The following is a 21,984-nucleotide window of genomic DNA, read 5'->3' on the forward strand; positions in this document are numbered from 1 at the left end:
GAGGGCCTGAGGTCACCGGTGACTTCAGTTTCCCCCCTAACGATTATGGACGCTAGTTCCTGTTGACATTAAAAGAAAAAGTGTCCAGCACAGAGACTCTGAGAGGCAATTGCTCCTGCAAACTTGTGGGCCGAGGTGGAAAAGCGCCCCCCTTGCTTACTGATCACATGTGTTATTCCACTGTAAGCTGTGAGATGCTGACAGCTTCGTCAGTGTTTACAGCTGCACGGATGGCGCGTGAGTGCTGGTGCCCGAGACTGTACCCGCTTCACCTCCGATAGCGGCGCCTGCTTCCTTCTCAAAGCTCTTCTGAAATTTGCAGATCTCTAGTGTTGAGTGTGTAACGTCTTACAGCTCGCTGTCTCTTTCCCGAAGAAATAGAAAGTCTGTCTTAGAGATTAGGTTGTTGATGAGTAATTAAAACCCTGGTGTGGTAGAGATCTTCTTCAGCTAACAATGGGGTTACGTCCCAATAAATCTATCATAAGTTGAGAATATCATAAGTCAAAAATGCATTTAATTCACCTAGCCTACAGAACATCGGAGCTTAGCCTCACCTACCCCACACACGCTCCAAACGTTTCCGTTAATCTACGGCAAAATCAGCTAACACCAAAAGCCTATCTTATAATAAAGTATGGAATGTCTCACGTAGTTTGTTGACTACTGTGCTGAAGGTGAGAAACAGAACAGCTGTATGGGTACGGAAGAGGGTGGTCTGCGTATCAGATGTTCACCCTCATGGTCGCATGACTGGTGGGCAGCTGTGGCTTTGCCCAGCCTCATAAGAGAGATCGCACTGCATGTTGCTAGTCCAGGAAAAGAGCCAAAATCCAAACGCAGTGATGCTTACTGAATGTGTGTTGCTTGTGCTCCTTCGTAAAGTCAAAAAATCGTAAGTCGAAGTTAAGTCGGGCTGTCTGTCCATCAGCCTTGGTGAGATGTGAACTCGCCTCCAAAACCTTACTCTGTCCAAGAAGGATTTTCCTGCTGCCATGTTCAGATCTCTGGAGGATATTCCGCAGGGTGAAACTCATCACTCATTTGATCAGAGGAAGCAGCTGTTGATCCCTAACAGTTGTGTAGACTGAAGAACAGTTCCAGATTTGCGCTGGCTTCTGCTTTTCACAGCCTTCTCCTTAGTACTGCTCAGTGCCTCGACCTGCACCCTTTCGCCCGGGATCGGTCCTGGACTACGATGCTTAGTGAGAGCGTCATTCAGGGGTTTCAGAGGAAGGGTATACGGCCTAATCACACCCAATTAAGCATTTCTCTCTGAAGCTAATAACCACCATCTTTCTGGCACCAGCTCTTTGCCAGGCATTGTAGTAGGCACAGCCTCACTTTCTCTTCTTAATAACCTTGTAAGAAGATTGCATTCTAGTTTTGCAGATGAAAACACAGAGACTCAGATGAGGTCACCTGGCTAGTAGAGCCAGCGTTGAAATTGAAACGCTGGACCCAACATTCAGAGCCTGTCCTCAGCCATGCCGCGACGGGACAGGCTGTCTTACGGTACACGTGGGTTCTCTCTGCAGGGAAATGAAATTGCTGGAAGCATCTCTCATCATATTAGCTCTGAAAGAGACTCGGGCAGAACTGGTCTAACAGCCTGGCCACCACAGGGCTTCCTTTTTCAAACCCGCTCAGACTCCGAGGTCAAGCGCTCTTGGGGGCTGGGAGGGCCGGGAGCTCCCCACGTCCCGGGGTGCCCCCACCGGTTTCTGATAACCCTCGTGGTACGAGAGCACCTGCAGATTGAAAGCTGCTCCTTTGTCTTGATCGTCGCCCTGCCCGATGGAGCTGTTCAGAATAGTTGCTTCTGGGGACCGTCCTTTGCGTGTTGTAGTATTGGGGAGTCTTAGCCCCTTTCATCTTGCCCAGAAGGCACAGGAACGTACCGGCAGTACTGACAGTGCACTCGTGTCTGGGTTGGAGGGAGAGCCTCCAAGATTCCCAGAAGCGCATCTTTACATGACAGATGTTCTACAGAACCAAGAAGTTCTCCTTTCTTTGTCTCCTCTTTAACTCTATCCAGGTTTCCGACTACTTCCTTCTTAGTGAGAGTCTCTTCCATTCTGGAGGGCTTCCTCAAAACCGCTGTCTCACACAGTTCTTAGCTGGGTACCTCTGGGGACGGGCAACTCACTCCCTGTAGGTCAATCTATTCGGTTTCTAGGCTGCACGGATAGTGAACAGCCTGGTACTGGGTGTAGGGGTGAGGATTTTTGTGAAGGTCAAGTAAAATAACATCTTATGTTCAAAGGCATTATGGGGAGAGTCACATGTGACACAATTAATTGCACAGGAAATGAAAGTGGGAAGGAGGTAGGTACAGAGTGTGGAACCAGCCAAACTCAGGGCCCTCGGTGCAGCATTTGCTGTGGTCACAGAGGTGAGCAAGCTCGGCATTGCAAGATTCTCTCCTGTTGCTAGAGCCTAAGTTAGGTGATTTGTCCTCGTTTTGGTTTCAGAAGAAGCGTACTGTGACATTTCATGCCGGGAGGGGGGCTAGAGTGCTTCTGCGGAAGTGGAGTCCGCATATCATTCAGACAGAGAGACAGAAGATACCCTGTGGGCGCTTTTCTTATCCAAGTATACAATTGTGCTGCCCTTTTATTTCTCTGCCCTTGTAGTTGGTATTTAATAACTTTTATTAGTAGCAGTATGTGTAAAACTGAGACAAATATCCTGTCCTCAAGTAAACAGTGAAATAATATTAAATAATCTTCTTTAAAATAATTGGAATGAGGCCCTGCATACATTATGCTAGTGGAATTTCAGCTTACCTCATTATTGTAATTACTCTGCATTTGGTATAGATCCATAAAAATCAAAGATTTTAATTCAGAGAACGTTCATTACCTGTTGTGGAAACCGGAATTAAGCAGATAACATTTTCATGACTTGGAAGACGGTAGCACTTTGTGCTTTAATAGATTTCTTTCCCGAGATCTTCAAAGTTTCATTTATTCTCAAAAATTAATTCCAGAAAAAATAATCAGTAATTGAGATGGCAAGCATTACCCATTTTATGATATGTGTACGCCTTCCCCTTCTAGAACATGCTTCATGCCTTGTTTGTTTCACTGTAGTAACTTTGTCCCTCTACTGAACTTGAACTCTGCACCAGGCATTGTGCTGGGCACTTAAAAGCATAGGCTATCACAGCCCTTAGACACTGTCTGTTTTTCAGATGTGGAATCTGAGAGATTGTCCTTAACAAGGTCACACAGCTGTTCAGCAAAGAAACCAAGACTGGAAATTGGTCTCTAGCCCAACGTCTGTCTACTCTTCCCAAGACCAGACTGCCTGTCACTCGAATTCAAAAGTTATTCGATCAGAGGAATTAAATCAACTAATCCTCCTGGACTTGTTTCATATTTATTTCCAACATCCAACTGAGTCCAGAAATGACAGAACATATTTTTTTCCTCAAGCTGGGAAAGCACCAGTCAAGCAGATGTCAGGCACGAGTTGTTTTCCACAGACTATATACTGAAGTAAGTCTTGGTCCATTAAAAAGTTACATATTTTTAAAAATCAGGAAAAAAATGTGTATATATATATATATCAGATCCTTTGAGGAATTGTAACTTCTAAGCTTTAAAGCAATAGAAAAAAAAAATCATAAAGGAACAGTTCTTTTCCTGACAATGTAAAAATGTAAAACTTCTATAAAACAACAAATAATCCGAACAGAATTGCAAACAGTTTAGAATGTTCATTATAACTAAAATCAGGGTTAACATTATCCAGAGGACCCTTCCACGTGGGAAGGAGTGATGTCACGACTCTGGTAAAGGAGCGAAGGGTTTGATGCTTCCCACAATAAGAAACAAAAATGGTAGGAACGAGTGGGGAGGAAAACAGTCCTTGCAAATAAACATTCAAATTAAAGCATCCTTGAGGTATCATTATGCATCTCCCAAATTAGCAAAATAATTTTGTTTTCAAAATAATAACTGCCAAAGCGGAGACGTTTACAGTGAGACCGACACACTCCTCCTTGGGTGCTCCCCGCGTAAACTGGACAGTTGGCTTTACTATGGCTGCACTCCCGTTCATGTCCCTGCCAAGAAAGGTTTCAGGTCCTCTTTCCTGTGTGTTAGTGTGTGTGGGCTGCGGTAACAAAGCACCACAGACTGGGCAACTCGAGTCCCAGAAGTGTGTTGTCGTACAGTTCTGGAGTCCAGAGTCCAAGGTCAGGATGTCAGCAGGATTGAATTCTCCTGAGGCCTCTCGCCTTGGTTTGCAGATGGCCACCTTCTCCCTGAGTCTTCACAGGGTTGCCCCTCGGGCGGGTGTGTGTGTGTGTGTCCTCTCCTCTTGATGAAGACACCAGTCAGACTGGATTAGATCTGCCCATGTGACTCATTAAACCCAATTGCCTCTGTAAAGGCTCTTTCTGCAAGTGAAGTCACGGTCTCAGGTCCTGGGGGTTAGGACCCAACATGGCGATGGGGGAGGGGCACAGTTTGTCCCGGAACACCCTGGTTATGCCTCTCTGGTAAGTTATCCTACGGGAATGATTCCTAGAAAACACACACAGAAAAAAATTCACTGATAGTACTTCAGTAATAGCAAACATTTAAAAACAGCTGAAATATTCCAAGCAGGAGAAGTTAAATAAATGTTATCGCTATCAGTAGACAATTTTGTAGCCATTACAATTTTTAATACTAAAAACTATGTAAAAACAATAAAAAAATTTTTAACGTCATTAATAAGCTAGACTACAAATATTGTATGATTGTGAAAACATCTCTGTGCACATGGAGAATTACTGGAGAAGAAAGGAGGAAAAAGTCATTTTCTGGTGGTCCACATATAGACTATTTGTTTTTTAAAACTATTCCTACCTTTTTTGTTTTTGTTTTTGTTTTTTAAATTTATTTGACAGACAGAGAGATCACAAGTAGGCAGAGGCAGGCAGAGAGAGAGGGGGAAGCCGGCTCCCTGCTGACCAGAGAGCCTGACTGGGGCTTGATCCCAGGACCCCGGGATCATGACCTGAGCTGAAGGCAGAGGCTTAACCCACTGCGCCACCCAGGTGCCCCCTAATACTACTATTTTATTTTTAGATTCCAAAAAGGAAAACAGAGTAGGTTAGGGGTAATGGGTGGTAAGACAGCATCAGACTTTTAGGGCCTTAAGTTAGAATTTTGGTCAAAAACAAGAATGGGGAAAAGTTGAGGCTTAACAAATTACTGTGGCAACTCCGCAGTGGGACGGTCATGCCCAGGAAGGCTCGGGGGGGCTCCAGGCACTCTGTGCCGCTGACGACCCAGCTGGCCTTGGCTCCCCCGAGGCAGGAGGCCTGGCAAGTGGAGAGAAGCAATTTGGGCTCTTGGTGTCCTCAGGCCATCCTTCTCTTCTCTGACCCTCAGGCTCCTTTTCTTTAAGATGCAGTTGTTGGAAGGAGTCTTCACAAAAGCCATCTTTCTTTCTGTAGTCTCTCATTCCCTATTTTGTCCCAAATACGCACAGAATAAGTATTTTCCTTGTATGTGACAATTACAAAATATACTCTGGCCATTCTGGATCTTTTGCAAAGAGCTGGAAACCAAGTACAAGGTCAGAGAAAGGAAATAAGGTCAGCCACTTCCATTTTCTCGGCACCTGAAGACAAGACATTACGCCAGAATTTCTACACCCTCAACCTTGGCCTGGCCACTGCCCAGCTCAGTGCAGGTCAGCAGTCTCAGACTCAACCTTTCTTAAGGAGACCTCGGGGTGGGCCAAAGGGGCAATTCTGTATTTGATTTCCATGACTTCTGCCTTAGGCTTCAGGGAGTACCTAGAGAACTTTCAGAGAGTGGACGCCCACCCTGTCCCTGCCCGCCTGCCGCGGACCCTACCCGCCAGCCCACGGCAGCTCTCTGGAAGGCCGGGGGTGCATCCAGCCGGAAACCGATTTTAAGGAAGCCATTGCCCTGGAGAAAAGCGGACAGAGACGGGAGTGAGAGGGCCCGCAGCAGCTGGCATGGACAGAACCCCCGTCTCCTCCTCAAGCTGGAAAAACCCATCTCTCCTTTTCTAGGAGACTTTCAGGCCCCCAAAGGGAGGGATCGTGAGTAAACAGAATAATAAAGGTGTCCTAGCCTTGAAGACTTGTTCAGGGCAGCAGAGAAGGTACTGCCCTGCGGTGTTTGGACGCTGAGCCTTTAATCTGTACATTTTATCAAACATTTGCCAGGAGCATCCTAGCACGCGTTCTGTTCCCGCCTAGAGGGCTAGGTGGAGGGATTCTTTCTTGTGAAGAGTGAGCAGAACAATAACATGCGCAGGGACTCGGGTGCCCCGTGTGTGTGTGTGTGTGTGTGTGTGTGTGTGTGTGTGTGTGTGTAGGCAGCAGCGAACAAAGAAAGGATGAGGAATGATTCATTCACTCATGGATTCATCCCACAGGTCTTGCCGAGCCCCTAGCATGGGGCCAGCACTCTTCTGGCCATCGGGGTTGCGGGGGTAAACAGAGAAAAGATCTTGGCTTGGAAGAGGCCATATTCCGGAGGCGCGCAAACAGTAGGCACGCCCGGGATGAGGGCTGCTGGTGCAGCTCACCGATGAGCAGCCCCGAGACACTGGGCACGTGACTTTGACCTCATCGGATGGGTTTTTTCATCCTTCAACTGCGGTAATGTCTCAAGGGGATGCTTTAAAGTTGAGACCGAGGGCTCGCTGGCACGTGGGCAGCCGTCCGTCAGTGTAGACACGGGGATGGCGGGGGCAGCACCCACATGGGGTCAAGATTCTTGTCCGCTGGGAAGCAGGAGGAGGAGGGAAGCTGGAAGGCGAGAAGGCACATGGAACCCCTCACAGCCCCGGCGGGGAGTGTTGGAAGCACCCGTGTCCCTTGCAGTGGAAAAGCTGGTGTTTCACACCGCCTTCCTCTCCTACCATCCAGTCTCTAAAAACAAAAACAAACAAGAGCTCCTAAACAGAGTTCAGCCGGAGCGTCTTCCTGAGCCAAAGTGGCTGAGACGTGTGTGCTCGGGCTGACAGAGTGAGAGGCCCCGGCTTGGCAGGAGACTGTGCAGTTCCAGAATCCAGCTGGACGCGGATTCTCTGCAGGGATCGTGTTCTTGTCCCGTTCTTGCGCGGTTTACAGACATGTGACCGTGTTCACGAATGCAGGTTCGTGCGGCCATGGAGCGCGTGTTGATTAAACTGGATGCTGGACCGGAAGGAGGATCAAACCTCCGTGCCCTCCAGCAGCCCCCGGTCTGGCGGGGGAGACGGGTGTACGGATGACGATGGAGGGTACAAGAGCCGCGGAGTGTGGAGGAAGGAGGAGTCCGAGGCTTGGGGAGAGACTTAGGGAAAATGTCATCCCGAAGGGGTGAGGGCCTTGGGGCCGACGTTTCTGTTGGTTTTAAAGGATCACCAGGTTGCAGGAAAGATGGATGCTCTCTGACAGTGGGAACAATTCCTGTTCCCAGAGTGGCTTTGGTTTTCATTCTTGAAGCTGGTGGACACAGTTGACCTCCTCGTCATGGAACATTTGGGAAGACCACGCTGTGTTCAATTGTATAACATAGCTGGTCTACATGTTAGGTAATTGGCTGTGAAATGCCACAATAGAGGTTCCTACAACCAAATCTACTAACGGTGCGCAGTGACATTAAGAAGAACCGTCATGAAGCTGGTTTCAATGAGGGGCTTGGGGTTTTGAGTGTGACTAATGTTAACTTCATTTCTTACAAAGAATATGGACAATAATATTAAATAGAAACCTCTAGGCTACGTGTCACAGCCATGGAGAACCATACAGACACCAAGCCGTAAGACGAGGGAGCAAACACAGGATAGCCAAGCTGAAAACAAGCCCCATGACATTGGTCTCCAAAGTGATATAAAAATGTCTTAAAGGGCTGCCTGGTGGCTCAGTCAGTTGAGCTTCCAACTCTTGATTTCAGCTCAGGCCATGATCTCGGGGTCATGAGATCGAGCCCTACAGTGGGCTCAGGCTCAGCGTGGAATCTGCTTGCAGACTCTCCCTCTTCCCACTTGTGGGCTTGCGCACACGAGTGCTCTGTCTCTCTCCACAATACATAAATCTTTTTTTTTTTTTATTTTAAAAAGGTAAGTTAGGTACTAAGCTTTCTAGAGGCTTAAGCAAGAGTAGCCTACGGCCCTCCTGTCCCTTACCCTCTGTACATCAGCGGCGTTGACGGATGTAATTTCTCAGCGGAGTAGAAGAAAGGTCTTCCTGTTCTGGAGGGAAGGTTTTTCATGTGGGTCTACGGACAGGGGAGGTTTGGGGTTCCAGGACCTGGACCGTGGTGGAGCTCCAGGGACACGGTCCATGCCGCGGCGGGGAGCCCGGGCTCTGAAGTCGAGGCTGACCCACACGCAGCTCCTGTGCTGGCCTCCTGACGGCCACGACGTGACATGCAGTCGTCACCCTCACCTCCCTCACCTGGGACGGCTCCGGCCGCGTGGGGAGGAGTCGGGGGAGTGCGGCGGGCACACTCTCGGCGGTTCCTGGCCGCGGAGAGCCGTGCGTGTGAGCCTGCGCGGGGGACGGCAGAGGCTCCGCGGCGCGAGCACCGGTGACCCGGGCCGAGGGGGTGAGGCTGGCGGGTGGCGGAGGGGAGGGCGTGCGTGACGAATCGGCTGGCGAGGACGAAGCGAGGCGTCGCTCATGTTGTGCCTGTCTGCTTTCCTAAAGGTGAACGACTCGAACTGTGACCCAGAGCTCCTGTCCCTGCTCCTGGACGCTGGGCTGCTGGCGAAGTGCGTCTCCACTGCCTTCTACCCGCACATGGTCCAGCACCTCCTGGCCAGCCCGCAGCGAGGGCCCTGGGACGCGGAGGGGCTGGCCGGACACCTGCAGGATGCCGGCCACGTGGCCGAAGCGGGGTCACTCCTTCTGGCCGTGAGGGGGACGCACCGGGCCCTGCGGACCTTCAGCGCGGCGCTGAGCGCGGGCCGGCACTGGGTGTGAGCCCGGCTTGGGCCTGCGTGGCCGCGGCTCCTCAGCCGCCCCGTGGGAAGGAGCCCCCGAGCTGACAGCCGTCCCACAGGCGTTGTGGGAACCTGTGGACCGTCCTCAGCGGTTCCGACAAACCGCAAATAAAGCTATACAGAAGCGACGGGCAGCCTTCTCGCTTGTTCTCTCTCGCGGCCACCGGTTAACCTACTTTCTCGCGGACTCAGGGAGACCTGACCCCTCTTCCTTATTTTGAGCTGCCCTTTCTGGTAGAACCAGGGAATCGGGACGTTTCGGATGTGCTGGTGGCCGGGGCTGCCTTTGAAGGGGAGAGAGTGTGTGGAGCGGGCAGCGGCCGGGGCGGATGTCCTCGGACGGAGGAGGACCTTGTCGGGTTAGGGACGCAGTTCGGGTCCGGGGACTCCGGCGCTCTGAACCGTCGTCAGTCAGTGGGAAATGAGGGTTGCACTGTTTGTGTCACAGTTGTTATGTGAGGCTCTGTGAGATGCATCGTGCGGGCCGAGAAGTGTTGTGTCCCCCCCGCTCACCAGGGTTGCAGCCGGATCCCTGGGAGCACCTGCGGCGCCTACTGAATTGGGGTCCCCGCACGTACCAACGCCACATACTAAGGTTGGCAAAGATGCGCATCTGGAATCTGGATAACCGGGGCTAACATTACCTCTGTGGGCTCTTACGCTCTGGGGGGGTGTCACATGGAAGGAGTGTCCCTGCGTGGGGGCAGAAGGACTGCGGTGCGTGACTCACTGGCAGTTGCTCCCACGGCGGACGTGGGTGACTGAAGCTGGAGGCTCAGAATGGAAGTTCTGGGCTTCGCTCTCGTGAGAGCCTCACCAGATTCAAGCTGCAGCAGCGGTCTGGGCGGCAGCTGGCGGGCCCACCCTCTACAAATAACATTGCTTTACCTCAGAGTCCATGCCATCGTCTTCATCACTGGCTTTGCCTCCTTTCTACTCCTCTGGGTGGAGCTACAGAGTGCCTGAACTAACTAACTAAATAAATAAATAAATAAAGTTTTCTTCATCTTTGGACCAGATTTATCGGCTTCATTGCTCAGCATCTGCCTTCTGACCCATTGTCTACTCCTGGATGAGTTCCTTGTGCAAACCTTTGGTAGCGCCTAGAATTTGGGAATAGCTTACACAAGCCTCCAAAACGTTTTTAGAGGAAGGGGGTCAATATTTTTCCTCCCAGTCAGGTAACACCTGCGTGGAGAGAACTAAAAGGCCAGAAAGGCCTTCCTGGGACTCTGTGGGCACCAGCTGTACCAGATGGCACTGATCGAGCCACTCCCAGGCCTACTGGTCACTTGGGTCTTCTCTAACCTTACAGCTCCCTTCCATCATTTCAGGTGACCGAAAGCATGCAGTGAGCAGTATTCTGAGATAACATAGTCCATTTTAATGGGATCCATCCAGAAATGTTTTTCTTCAAACTGCAGAATTATAGGCCCTAGACAACCAGTATAACACCGTGACTCTCTAGATAAATAAACCGAGGGCCAGAGGGTCGAAGTGACTTGCTCAAGGCCAGCGGTGAGTTGTGGGTCTCCGCTGTGCAGTGCTTCTATGGAAGAGAGTCCTTCATATAAACTACGTTGCTCTGATCGGAACCATGTCCTCACCAGAAATCAAAATTTGCAAAGTTTGAGCAGTTTCTGTAGAGGAAAAAAGAAAACGAAGGAATGCACTCGATTTATACAAAATGCAGAAATACTCGAGATCGAGTTGGTCTTTGTGTTGGCATTTAGAATGTCTTTAACATAAATGTTAAAGAAATGAGATAATCTGATGTCTTTCTTACTCGAAAAAGCTCCTAACAATGATCTCAAACCTGTCTCTTTGAACACCGAGCAGAATAAGAAAGGGCTGCCCTAGCTCTCCAACCTCCTAGCTTGGCTTGCCTGGACAGCAGACCCAAGGCTGGGCACGGTGGGCCTCTTAGATCTGACGGCAGCTCACCTCAACTCTGGAGCCTCGTGTTCTTATGCACAGGGAGGGCCAAGACCGCCTTCCAGATGTTTGCAGTTCAGCCGGGTCACGCCGCATCGTCACTGCTGCCCGGCGTGGTCTGGGCCCTGCTGGATCCCCCTCCCCCACCCGTCCACCCTGGGACTCCTGTCCCTCCTCGGGGCTGGGCCATGTGTCAGCTGAGGGAATTCCCCACCCCAAACACTGACCCCACGCTTGGAATGCGTTAACTCATGTCATCATTGATAACCTTATAAGGCAACGAGGAGCAGCGAGATGGTGTAGCTCGTCCGACACAAAGCAGGAGGTAACAGAACCGCGAGGCAGGGGGAAGCGGTCCAGTTCAGAGCTTGGCCGCGCGCTGTGTGCATTTCTGTTCTCGTGGCCCCCTTGCCGGTGCCAAGGGACCCGGGTGAAGTCCCTGGCGGACGTCTGAATAGCACCACGCTCTATTTTCCGTCTTTTCTTTTCCATTCATGAGCTGATAATATGGCAAAGGGGCTCTAGAATGTTCTTGGAGTCTTTCCAGCTGCCCGCTGATATCCCGGCCTGATCAAGCGCTCGGACACCGAAATGTCCAGATGCCCCCGCTTCCCGCACAGTACCCGGGAGCCTTCGCTCAAACCTTCCCTGGCATTCCACGTCTCCCAAAATGTGCACATGGCTTTGACCCCCGTGAATGTTCTCTGTAGACAATTACGGCATCTAGCTAGCATACCGAGCTTGCTAAATGGAGGACGAGTCAAGCACCCGAAGTGCTAATATCCGTTTGGAAGGTCGTCAGGACCCGTGGTTAATGATCGTGCTGCCTATTAGAATCACCTGAAGAAAATTTAAAACCTAATGATGCTGAGTGCCCCCCACCCCTCAACCCCGACCAGTGAGAATGATCTAGGGGTGATGGCTAGAGTATGGTAAACCACAGCCAGCCGGGGAACCGGACTGATGTCACTGGCTCCTCGTCTTTCAGTGGCCATGTCTGCGGCCACTTGCCTTTCACTCAGAAGCAGACGAGGAATGTGACAGGATCTAACCCGGCCTGTCTGTCTGTCAGCCCCACTCTGGAAGGGTGGACCGGTACTGGAGGGTTTGGGAGGGCTGGCCACGGCCTACCCGTCCGCAGGCCCTCACGTGCCCGGGTGAGCAGGAGCCGCCTGTAAACGGGAGAGATTCACCAAAGGAGTGAAAAGTCCTCTCCCTTACTTAACCTGCGGCTAAATTTAGATCTGGCGTGGTGGCTCCCGAGTCCGCTGGCTTGGGGTCTGAAGGGCCCTGCCTGTGCAATGCTAAGCTTCCCCTTGCAAACTGGGTGTTGTATTTTGGGAACGAAAACTCAGCACAGTAAACGCAGCTGGAGGGCGTCCGGCGCAGCTCTGCCCTGTCGTCGGGGAGAGGCTGCTGCCCCTTGCTCGGGTTCGCTAGGAACGCAGCAGCTCTGTGCTCTCAGTGAGCGCCCACAGTTGGGATGCTGTCTCTCTTCTTAGTAAATTTAAAGTCATTTTCAACTGGAAATGGCTTAGAAAATGAGAAAATAGGAAAACACTCCTGGGTGTCGGGCTTGAAAAGAAGGAAAGGGAGAGTCTTGTATGAGCAGGCGTGCTGTGCGCTCTCTCCCCACTAACCACTGTGGTCCCGATGGTGCTGGAGCCTGACGCTGCTGCTGCCAGTCCCGGAGCTGTGACGTGGGGAGCCCGCTCGGGCTGGGAGCCAGCTGGGAGCACAGCAGACTGGTCAGAGTGTGAGTCTCTCCTCGCCCGTGGGAGCTCTGGAAGGGGGCCTCAGGGCACAAGGGGCCGACCTCAGAGACCAAGGCCTCCACAGCAGTCGGGCAGCAAGGGAAGCCATAGGGGGTGTGACAGATGGCCGTGGAAGGAAGTGATCTAGTGGCAGGCCTCACCCGCCAGTGGGAAGGGCCTGGATCGGCGTTTTCACTGAGCTGGAGGCAGTCCCTTCACCTGATGGAATTCGGGTCCTGAAGAGCCACAGGCCTCAGCCACGCGGAGCCCGGCTCCCGCAGAGCGTATGAGGGAGGAGGCTGGGGGTCAGAGTGGACCACCTGCACAGGCGGGGGCAGGGAGGGGTCTCTGAGACCCCCAGGGCCCTCCCTGAGTTCCTGTGCTGCTCTTGGGCACCTCGAGGGTCATAGACCCCCACCAGGCCTGAGCTGGGCTGAAGGCAGAGCTGTCGGAGGCTCGCAGTGCTGTGATTCTGGGGGGAGCGAGGTGGCCACTTTGTCTACAAAGCAGGACTGTGACCGGGGCGTCCCGGAGTCTGAGGCACGGGGCTGGGGATGAGCCACACAGATCTGTCGCCCCTCAGGCTCCCGCAGCGGGTGGCCCAGGCGCAGGGGTGAGGCCGCCCTGTCCCAGGGACAGAAGCTCAGCACAAATCGCCCCTTTCTCTTAGAAAAGAGATGGACTGCCTCTTCGGGGCCCATCAAGTCCCCCAATGCTGCATCTTCGGTGCTGCCTATGGCTCCTGGCACTCGCCCTCCGATGCCGTTTCCCCCGCCTCCCTTCTTCGGGTGAGCCCTGCTGTTCATGGCTTCTTCCCTGGAGCCGGACAAGGCCTCTCCCGTCCTTTGATGAACTTGCCTGTAGCCCATTCTTGACGACTCCTTCGTTTTCGCTACAGGAGCGTTGCTCTTTGCTACTACAAGCAATAAAGTAACACCAGGAGCAACTCAGCGAGCACCTGTGTGGGTGCCGGGTCTCTGCTATGCCTTAGCGCTCGGCCCTGACCTGCCCCGCCAAGCAAGTAGATGCTGTCCCCTGGGGATGTTCCAGAAGTGCAGTGGGAGGGGTTGCCCTGTCAGGGAGGGTTGGGAGCACCGCGCCGCCCCCCTCCCGCCCCGGTCTGATCCCGAAGCCCAGCGCTGGTGTGAGAATTCCGGCTTCCCGGGCCCTGCGGGTCACGGTCGTATCAGTGGCCACGCGCTCTGATTCGGGGGGCGACCGCAGCCAGAGGGTTTCCTTGTGTGGAAGGGATGACCTGACCCGTTGGGCAGCAGGCAAGTTCTCTGAGCCCGCTCGTGTTCACTTCTTAGCAAAGTGGAAGCTTTTCTCCTCCGGCCCGAGAGAAGGATTTAGAGAAAAGGCCTCGTTCCGGGGGACCCCCACACAGTTGGTAGAAAGGACCTCAGAGTAGATGGGATACGACTGGTTTCTTTGTGGGGGAGCAGGAAATCAGCCTTGTGGAGGGGAGGGATCCCCGGGGGGGTCCTCCAGTGCTGCCTCCCAGCCACCCCCCTGCCCAGACCCCTTGCTCAGGGCCCTTGACAGGTGGTCTGGGCTCTCCCAGGGGGTGTCTCACACAGCGGCTTGTCCCCGGAGCTGCAGTGGCAGCCGTTTGCAAATCCCACTGTTGGTCCCGGGCAGGCGCCTCCTGAGCCCGCTGGGGCATTCCCCAGGGATGCTGAGCATCTCTGTGTCCGGCGTCCCCCGTGGTGAGGCTCGAGGGAGCGCCGCTGAGCCCTGCTGGCCTCCCACATCCTTGTCCGCATGTGGGGGGTCAGGTGCCTGTGTGCTCCCTTACGACTTCCCGAGGGCTCCCTTACGTGGCTGTCAGCTGCAGCAGGTGCGGGGGCTCTGCCCACCTGGGCCCCAGGCTAACCTACCCAGAGCCCTGCCCTCCTCTCTCTCTACTCCAGGGCCCCCCGCAACAACCACCAGAGCCCGCTCCCTAAAAGCCAAGAGCCGGTCTTGTCTTCAGCCCCCAGTCCCCAGGCTCCGCAAGCCAAGCTCCTGAGCACAGTCATCAAAGCCTTTCACTCGGTGGTCTGTGTTGGTGACTGTTTTTTCTGTAACGTGCCTGCAAACGTCTTCACAGCAAAGATGCTGGACATCATCATTCTGAAATCCATTCTAGAGAGTGGTGAGCCTCACGCCCAAACAGTAGCCCCAAATCACAGAGCTGGGGGGGGGGGTGGAACAAAGATGAACCCAGTGTTCTGGGAGGCGCAGACTCCTACTGAGCCCCATGTCCTGAGTAGCAGAAGCAGTGTGTGTGCCTAGATTTGGTAAAAAAACAAAACACATACCCTAAAGTTTACCGTCTTAACCATCTCCAAGTGTACAGTTCAGTAACGTCAAATATAGTCACGTTATTGTGCAACCAATCTCCGGAATGTTCTCCTTTTGCAAAACTGACATTCCGTTTCCATGAAACAAGTCGCCTTCGCCCTGGCCCCAGCCGACAGCCACCATTCCCTTTCTGTCTCGTAGACCGGATTATTCTAGGAACTCCGTGGGAGCAGCTTCATACAGATTTACCTCTTAGCGACCGGCGGCCTTCGCTCAGCGTGATATCCTCAGGGCTCCTCCGCGAGGTAGCACATTTCAGATCGTCCCTCCTTGTTCTGGCCGAGCCCTCTCCCGCTGTGTGTCGGTGCGGACGGTGAGCCCAGCGAGCCCGCCGGAGAGTCGGCAGGGAGGAATGCGCCGTGAGCGGTCAGTGTCCTAACATCTTGTTCACGATCTTCTATTCGAGACTGTAAGGTCGGTCTGTGGCCCATGTCTGTAGGGGGGAAGCATCCTGGGCTCTGGCTGGCGTACACCCCAGGCGATCACGGATTAACCCCAGGAGGAGAGCTCACTGGTGCACGGGCAGAGCCTCAGCGGGGGAGTCCCCGCCGTGGATGGATCCCGGGAGCACAAGCCTACAGGTTGCAGACGTGGGTCTTAAAGCCTCCCTTGAAAAGGTGGCCTCTGACCTGCAGACCCATGCCCAGCGGCAGGGGCAGAGGAGGGAGAGAGGGGGCGGGGCGGGAACCTAGACCCCAGGGTCAACCTCTCTCACGGTAAAAAAGAACCGCTTCTAGAAAAATCCTTTTAAAACATGAAAGGTGGGTTTTGGTCTTGTTTTCAAATCAGAAATGGTGTTATACTGGATTTATACAATATACAATTTCAACATGGAATGATCTTAATAATTCTCTTCTTTGATCCAAATTAAAGAACTGTATTAATAATTCTCCTAATATAAAAGCGTCTTTTACTTGCCTCTTTTTAAATTCTTTGCCTTTCTCCCATAAGATCTAGGGGATGATTGTGAATCATTTGTTTGCTCTACGCCTGGATGCAACCACAGTATTTGAGATGAAAGTCTTACTTTAGTTTTCATAATGAATGAGACTGGCTTGTAATGTTTGTGCACATACATACCCTCTGTATCAAAGGTCTGAGGTTTTAGATGAACTAAATCCAGCTCTTTAAACTGAGAAGTACTGGGACGCCTGGGGGGCTCAGTTGGTTAAGCGGCTGCCTTCGGCTCAGGTCATGATCCCCATATCCTGGGATCGAGGCCCACATAGGGCTCCCTGCATGTCAGGGAGCCTGCTTCTCCCTCTGCCTCTCTGCCTGCCTGTGTGCTCTCTCGCTGACAAATAAATTTAAAAAAAAAAAAATCTTAAAAAAAAATAAATAAACCGAGAAGTACTTTTAATGCTTTAAAATCACTGACCTTGCACAATTATTAACCATATCTTGAAAGTTTGAAAGAACTAACTTGAAACCATTTAGACCTAGTATCTTTTATGGAGTTAATTCTGGCATTTTCAGGTTTGTCTTATGGTAATCTGTCTGGTCAGGCTGTCTACTCCTTGACTCAGTTGGGAAGTAATTAGTATTTTCCTCAGAAGCCCTCCATTTCTTGAGATTAAAGATCAGAGCATAAAGTTTATAAAATGAATTCCTCTTCATGGCTGTATTTTTTATTGCCTACAATTGATCACTTCTAATTTTGTGGGTTAGGACTCCCTCCTCCTCTTCTTTGATTGGGCAAACTGAAGTGTGGCAGGGTGTTTTGGGCGGTTGAAAGGTCACGTCCTCCAAGTTTCGATGATCACTTTCGCGTTCCTATTCATTTCCGACATCTCGCGATTGCTTTGTTGGAGTTGTTTCAGAGTTGTGTCTGTGACTTCGTGGACATCTGTCTTTCCCTTCTAGTTTCTGGCATTTCCCCCACTGTCTGAGAGCGCCTCCCCACCTCTGCGAGCGGCCTCTTCACCTCCAGCGTTGTGCTTGTCTCCCCTTTCAAGGGCCCAGCGAGGTTCTGGAGGATGCGGGGTGGAGAGTCAGTGTTTGCTACGCCCCATCTGCTGTATCTAGCTGCTCGTCCTCTACGTCTGCAGCAGGTGGATGGTCTTGCCTGGGTGGAGTCCGGGGAGAGGCTCCCCCTGCTTGGTTATCCCTTGTTGAGTGTAGTAAGTGCGTACAGCCTGCCAGAGCTCCCCTTTGCTGGAACTCGACACGTCATCTCCCGTTCCTACAGCTCTGGGAGGAAGGGGTTGTTACAGGTGAGGGAACTGAGGCACGGGAGGTTGAGTCACCTGCTGTGAGTACACCCGCTACGCCTAAATCTAACTCCTCCTTCTCCAGAGGTCGTGATGTGGTCATGTCACCGGTATTGTTTGTGGGATGTGGAAAGTCATCCCCCAGCCTGGTTTCCTCCTTCCTTGTGCCTGATGCCCCTTCTGAGCCTCTTCTGGGAGCAGGGAAGGTCTTCAGGTCCCAAGAGCAGGAGACGAAGGTCTCCTGGCAGATGGGTTACAGTGACAGCCGTTGCTCCAAGTGGAGGTCGCCCCTGCCGTAGAGGGCATGGGGGGAGGGAGAAATGTGGATGCTCTTAACGGAGCACAGCTCAGAGCAGTGGGGCCGGGGGAGTGATTCTTTACTCTCATCACCAGCCGCAGAAGGGTCGGGAGGCGGCGGACCTCAGGGAACACTGGATCTAGGAGCTCAGACACCGACAAGAGTCGCTCTTACTCTTCACCGACCATCGTGAGTTTCCCTGCCTGCTGAACCGTCTGCTCCTTTTCCACACGGCAGGGCTCGCTGGCCCCTGGAGCCCTGGCTGGGCTTCATCTTCATGGCTGGGCCACCCAGAGGAAGGGGGGGCTTCTGTGCCCCCTTCCACCAGCAGGTAGATCCCGGGAACGGTCTCTGCTGGGGTCAGAGCAGCGGTGAGGCAGGAGAGGGGCTGGGGGCTGGTGGTGGCCCTACTTGAAATTTCCTTAGGACGGCAATAGGGAAGGGGCATCTGCGGGCCCAGAGAGGGAGGGTGGGAGGTCCGCACGGCAGAGACGCGATTTCCCCAAGCCCGGAGCTTTGCAGCCTGGCGCAGCGGGAAGGCGGATGCGGGAAGCCGAGAAGTCGTCCTCCCCGTGCCCTTTCCTAGCTGTGCGACCCCAGGCGAGGGCCATTGTGTCTGCTGCGAGCACGAGGAGGCCCCTGTCACCCGGTGACCTCTCTTACTTTTAGACTTTCGGAAAGGGAGAGGAAAGCAACCCGAACCCCTTGGCCTTGTCGTTCCTTGCAGGAACACCTGCAGGAGTTGCCATGGCAACGGGATCCGCAGCCGCGCTCTTCCCGGCCCCCCCAGCTTATTAGCTTCTGCTGTCTGTCAACTGTGGGGCTGCGATTGCCGGGGCCGGGAGAGCTGCCCGGGAGAGGGTAATTGCTGGGTAAGGTCAGCACTCTTGGTCCTGGAAGAAGCTTGGAGATGTTCTGTCCCCAGAAATCGGGGTCCTCGGAATCAACCTGCAGGATGACCTGGGAAAGGTGGGGAGCAGCAAGGTCCCCGGGGTCTCTTGGCCGTTTGTGGGTGCGGGTCCGACTGCCTGGGGTGCAGAGAGGTCAGAGCTCTGGACTCAAGCAGCGTTACTCCCGCCCCTCCTGTCATCCTGTGCAGGTCCCAGGACCACTCCCAGCCTGGGGCCGGCAAAACAGCAGGGCAAGGTAAATCCATTTATCCTCACTTCCCGATCAGAAAACGGAGGTGAGGACAGGGTCACCCTGTGCGTAAGCCCCAAAGGTGGGGAGGAAACTGCCGAGTTCTGCCCCGATCCCTGCTGTTTCCGATCCAGTCCTCAGCCCCGCCCCTCCTGCCCTTCTCATGACCGGCGTGGCTTCTGCAAGTGGCGCCTGCAGACCAGCTGTCATCTCTAGCGTCACAAACTGGGCTTCATGAAGCTTTCTGGGGAATACTTAGATGTTTCGCTTCCGATGGAAAAAATACCTCCGTTTCATGGTCTGCTCAACTGGGTGCCTGGTCGGTATATTAAGACTATGATGAGGGGCACTCTGGGTGGTGACAAGGCAGTTCGGCAAGCAGAGGTCCATGGGCGGGGGGCATGCTGGGAAGATGCTTGGAGCCAGGGGGTGCGGCCCCCAGATCTGTGGGTGAGGCCTTGTCTGCTTCCCAGGGTCAAGAAAGAGGCTTCTGTTGAAGCCGCACCGTTGCTCAACCCTCTGCTCGGGGCAGTATCGTTCTCAGCGCTGGGTGAAGCAGGTCATCAGGTGGGACCTCGTGTCCCTGCTAACCTGGACTTGGAACCCATCTCCCGTTATCCCTCTGGTCTTGGGTTAATGGTGGTGGGAGACATGGAGATGAGCGCAGGTAGGGCACAAATCAGAGCAAAGCTCTTAACCGGGAGATCCACTGCCCCGTGGGTGGCATGGAGGGGCTTCAGGGGGACCCCGGGAATCCCTGAAATCACGTACATTGTACAGTGTGTGGGCACACGTGTGTGGGAGAGAGGAGGAAGGATGCCCATGGCTTTTTCTGGATTCTCAAAAATCCAGAAAGGTGAAGAGACGCTGAGTAAGAACTTTTCTGAGGGAGACACAAGGGGCTGACTGAAGACCTGGGAGCCCCAGGGATGCCCGGAGAGTTTGTGCTCAGTGCGGAGCCCATGTGGAGAAAGACGGCTGCAGTGGTCTATGCACTTCTGGGCCACCTGGCTTTGCCCGCAGACGCCCAGAGAAAAACAGAAACAAGCTTTGCAAAACCAGCTCACACCCTGTGCCTGGGGACCCGCCACTTGCCTGGGGGAGGAGTCCCACCCCCCCCCCACCTCCTGGGGACGTCTGGGCCCTACTCAAACAGTGCTGTCTTTCCTGGCAGCCCTGCAACCCCCCCCCCCCCGCCCCAGCAGCGTGGGAAGCAACCTTCTCTCACCTAGGCTGGCTCTGTTCAAGGGAACAAAAAGAACTCAGAAGGCAACAATTTTTTAGGCAGGAAATGCTTGCTTTTTATGCTCGTCAAGCGTCTAGTGAAATTCCGAATAAAACCCACCACTGTGAAAGAGAATATGGGATAAAAGGAGCTTTTATTACCCTGGGTTCTGCCTCGTTCGAGATGCTTACCTTTCCATTGTGAAACATAAACCTTCTGTGTGTCTTGGCACCAAGACGCGCCCGGTGAGGAGTTGCTGTTGCTTTTCTTCTCACAGACCATCTGGGCAACCGCGCCGGGATCTGGAGGAATGCTTGCGCGGTGGGAAAGGAGCAGAGAACGGCGCTAAAACTTTTCCAACAGTCAGTTTTATGCATGCACGGCAATGGCTTCGGCGGGAAGACGGAGGAAGAGTTACTGCGTCGGAGCTGCCGAGCCTTGTGAATGTCGCGCCATGAAATGCCACGTCCGGAACCAGCCCGGCTTGGGAGTGGGTGGCCGGACTATCAGGAGCCCGGGCAGGGCACCCCCTGCTCCCGGGGCTCAGAAGAGGGGCGTCTGGTTTCCCTCGCAGCCACTGGAAATGGCTCCCCAGGGACTCACATGGAGTATGGGGCCGGAGGGACCCTCCAAGGCAAGGGATGGTGGCCTTGGCATCTCCCCCACCAGGCGGAGGCACCCGGAACCACGGCGTCTCCCACTCTGCCACCTTGTGTCCAGCTCCCCTCGTTCCTGTAAATCACCTGTCAGTCCTCCAGATAAAGGAGTCTTTACGTTCTTAAAAAAAAGAGAGAGATGTTGTCCATCTCTTAGTAGAGATGTAGGGAGAAGGAGGTAACAAATGGGTATTGAGCCCCTACTAGGCGCAAGTCAGGCTTTTACGGGCCTGGCATATGTATTTTTCTCTAGAACTTAGATTGATTCTAGGAGGCAAAGATTTTCCAGTAGAAAATTGGGGGATCAAGTGCTTGCCCAAGGATGTTCAGCGAGTTAAGGGACAGAACCCCAAATGGAGCTTCTTTGCCATATAGTATGATGATATTTTAGGAATTAATTCTTCAGCAACAGATCTGCAATATCTTGGAGCACTGGAAGCGTCCTTAGGAGTTGCTCAATTGGGCTGTCCTTTTTTGGTGGGGATCCCTAAGGCTTGAGGGAGCAACAGACTGGGTCACTGGGGGAAAATTCACCTGTGTCCTCAGGCCTGATTCCCGCACGGTGTCCCCGGGTGAAGTGCTAGAACCGGAAGGAATGGACAGCAGTGATGGGCTGGTGGTGGCTTTTAGGGCTGGAGCGTGCTGTGTTGGGACAGGGCTGGGCTCAAGTCTGATTCCCAAGAGACCCTGACAGAGTAGTTGCTCAACAAATTCTCACAGAACTGACTCACACCAGAAAAGAGAAAGTGCACAATAATGAATTCACGCCTCCAGATGCCAGAAACCGACTTTTCCAGCTGGTGCTCTCTACGGGAATGAAGGCAGGTTGCCGAAAGGCATAGCCGAGAAGCAGACCCTGGCCAGTTGTGCAGCCCCAGTGACGAAGAAAGAGGAAAGCTCGGCGTCCTTCTCCCCACCGAAATCCCAGGAACAGCCCGACAACCTTGCTCCAAGCCCAGCACTGAGCTGGGGATCCAATGTCATGAAACTCATTTCCATCTGTCAACGTCTTTAATTAGGTGGGGGAATTTCAGGGACTGTGTCTGGACCTAGAGAGCATCCAATATATCATTTTTCAAACTTGGAATAGGTCAAAATAAAAATATGCCAACTTGTAAGCTGATAGCCCCGCCCAGCCCTGATGCTTTAAAATAACCATTACAACCGAACGAGGAATGCGAGTAATCATCGGTGCGCGGCGTGCCGGGCTGGCGGGACATGCTTCACGGCGCTTTATTTCTAGCCGGGTTTGGGAGTGCCAGCATCAAATGCTGCCATCTGTACGAAATGCTACTAGCCTCAAGAGTCCTTTATTTCCGAGCTCCTAAAATCTTAATGATAACACACATTAGTACAGCATTTTTTAGTTTATAAAATGCTTTTATGGACATGATCTCGTTTAATTTATGACTTACAACCTCCTGCACCTCGCAACCTCTTTATAAAAAAA

General features: G+C 52.9%; 1 protein-coding gene across 4 annotated transcripts in view; it reads left to right on the forward strand.

Annotated features, from left to right (window-relative positions):
* The window catches only part of NBAS (NBAS subunit of NRZ tethering complex), a 316,898-nt gene extending 307,800 nt beyond the window's left edge, over positions 1 to 9,098 (forward strand). For 3 of the 4 annotated variants that reach the window (XM_004745820.3, XM_045084859.1, XM_013052933.2), the window contains one exon: positions 8,675 to 9,098. In XM_004745820.3, coding sequence (XP_004745877.1) covers positions 8,675 to 8,950 — 276 coding nt within the window. In that variant the 3' untranslated portion in view covers positions 8,951 to 9,098. The remainder of the gene's footprint in view (positions 1 to 8,674) is intronic. The other variant, XR_006608058.1, reaches the window with a different exon arrangement.
* Positions 9,099 to 21,984: the final 12,886 nt, after the last annotated feature.

Source organism: Mustela putorius, unplaced genomic scaffold (assembly GCF_011764305.1).
Source record: "Mustela putorius furo isolate JIRA1106 unplaced genomic scaffold, ASM1176430v1.1 tig00000813_pilon_pilon_pilon, whole genome shotgun sequence".
NCBI classification, from domain to species: Eukaryota; Metazoa; Chordata; class Mammalia; order Carnivora; family Mustelidae; genus Mustela; species Mustela putorius.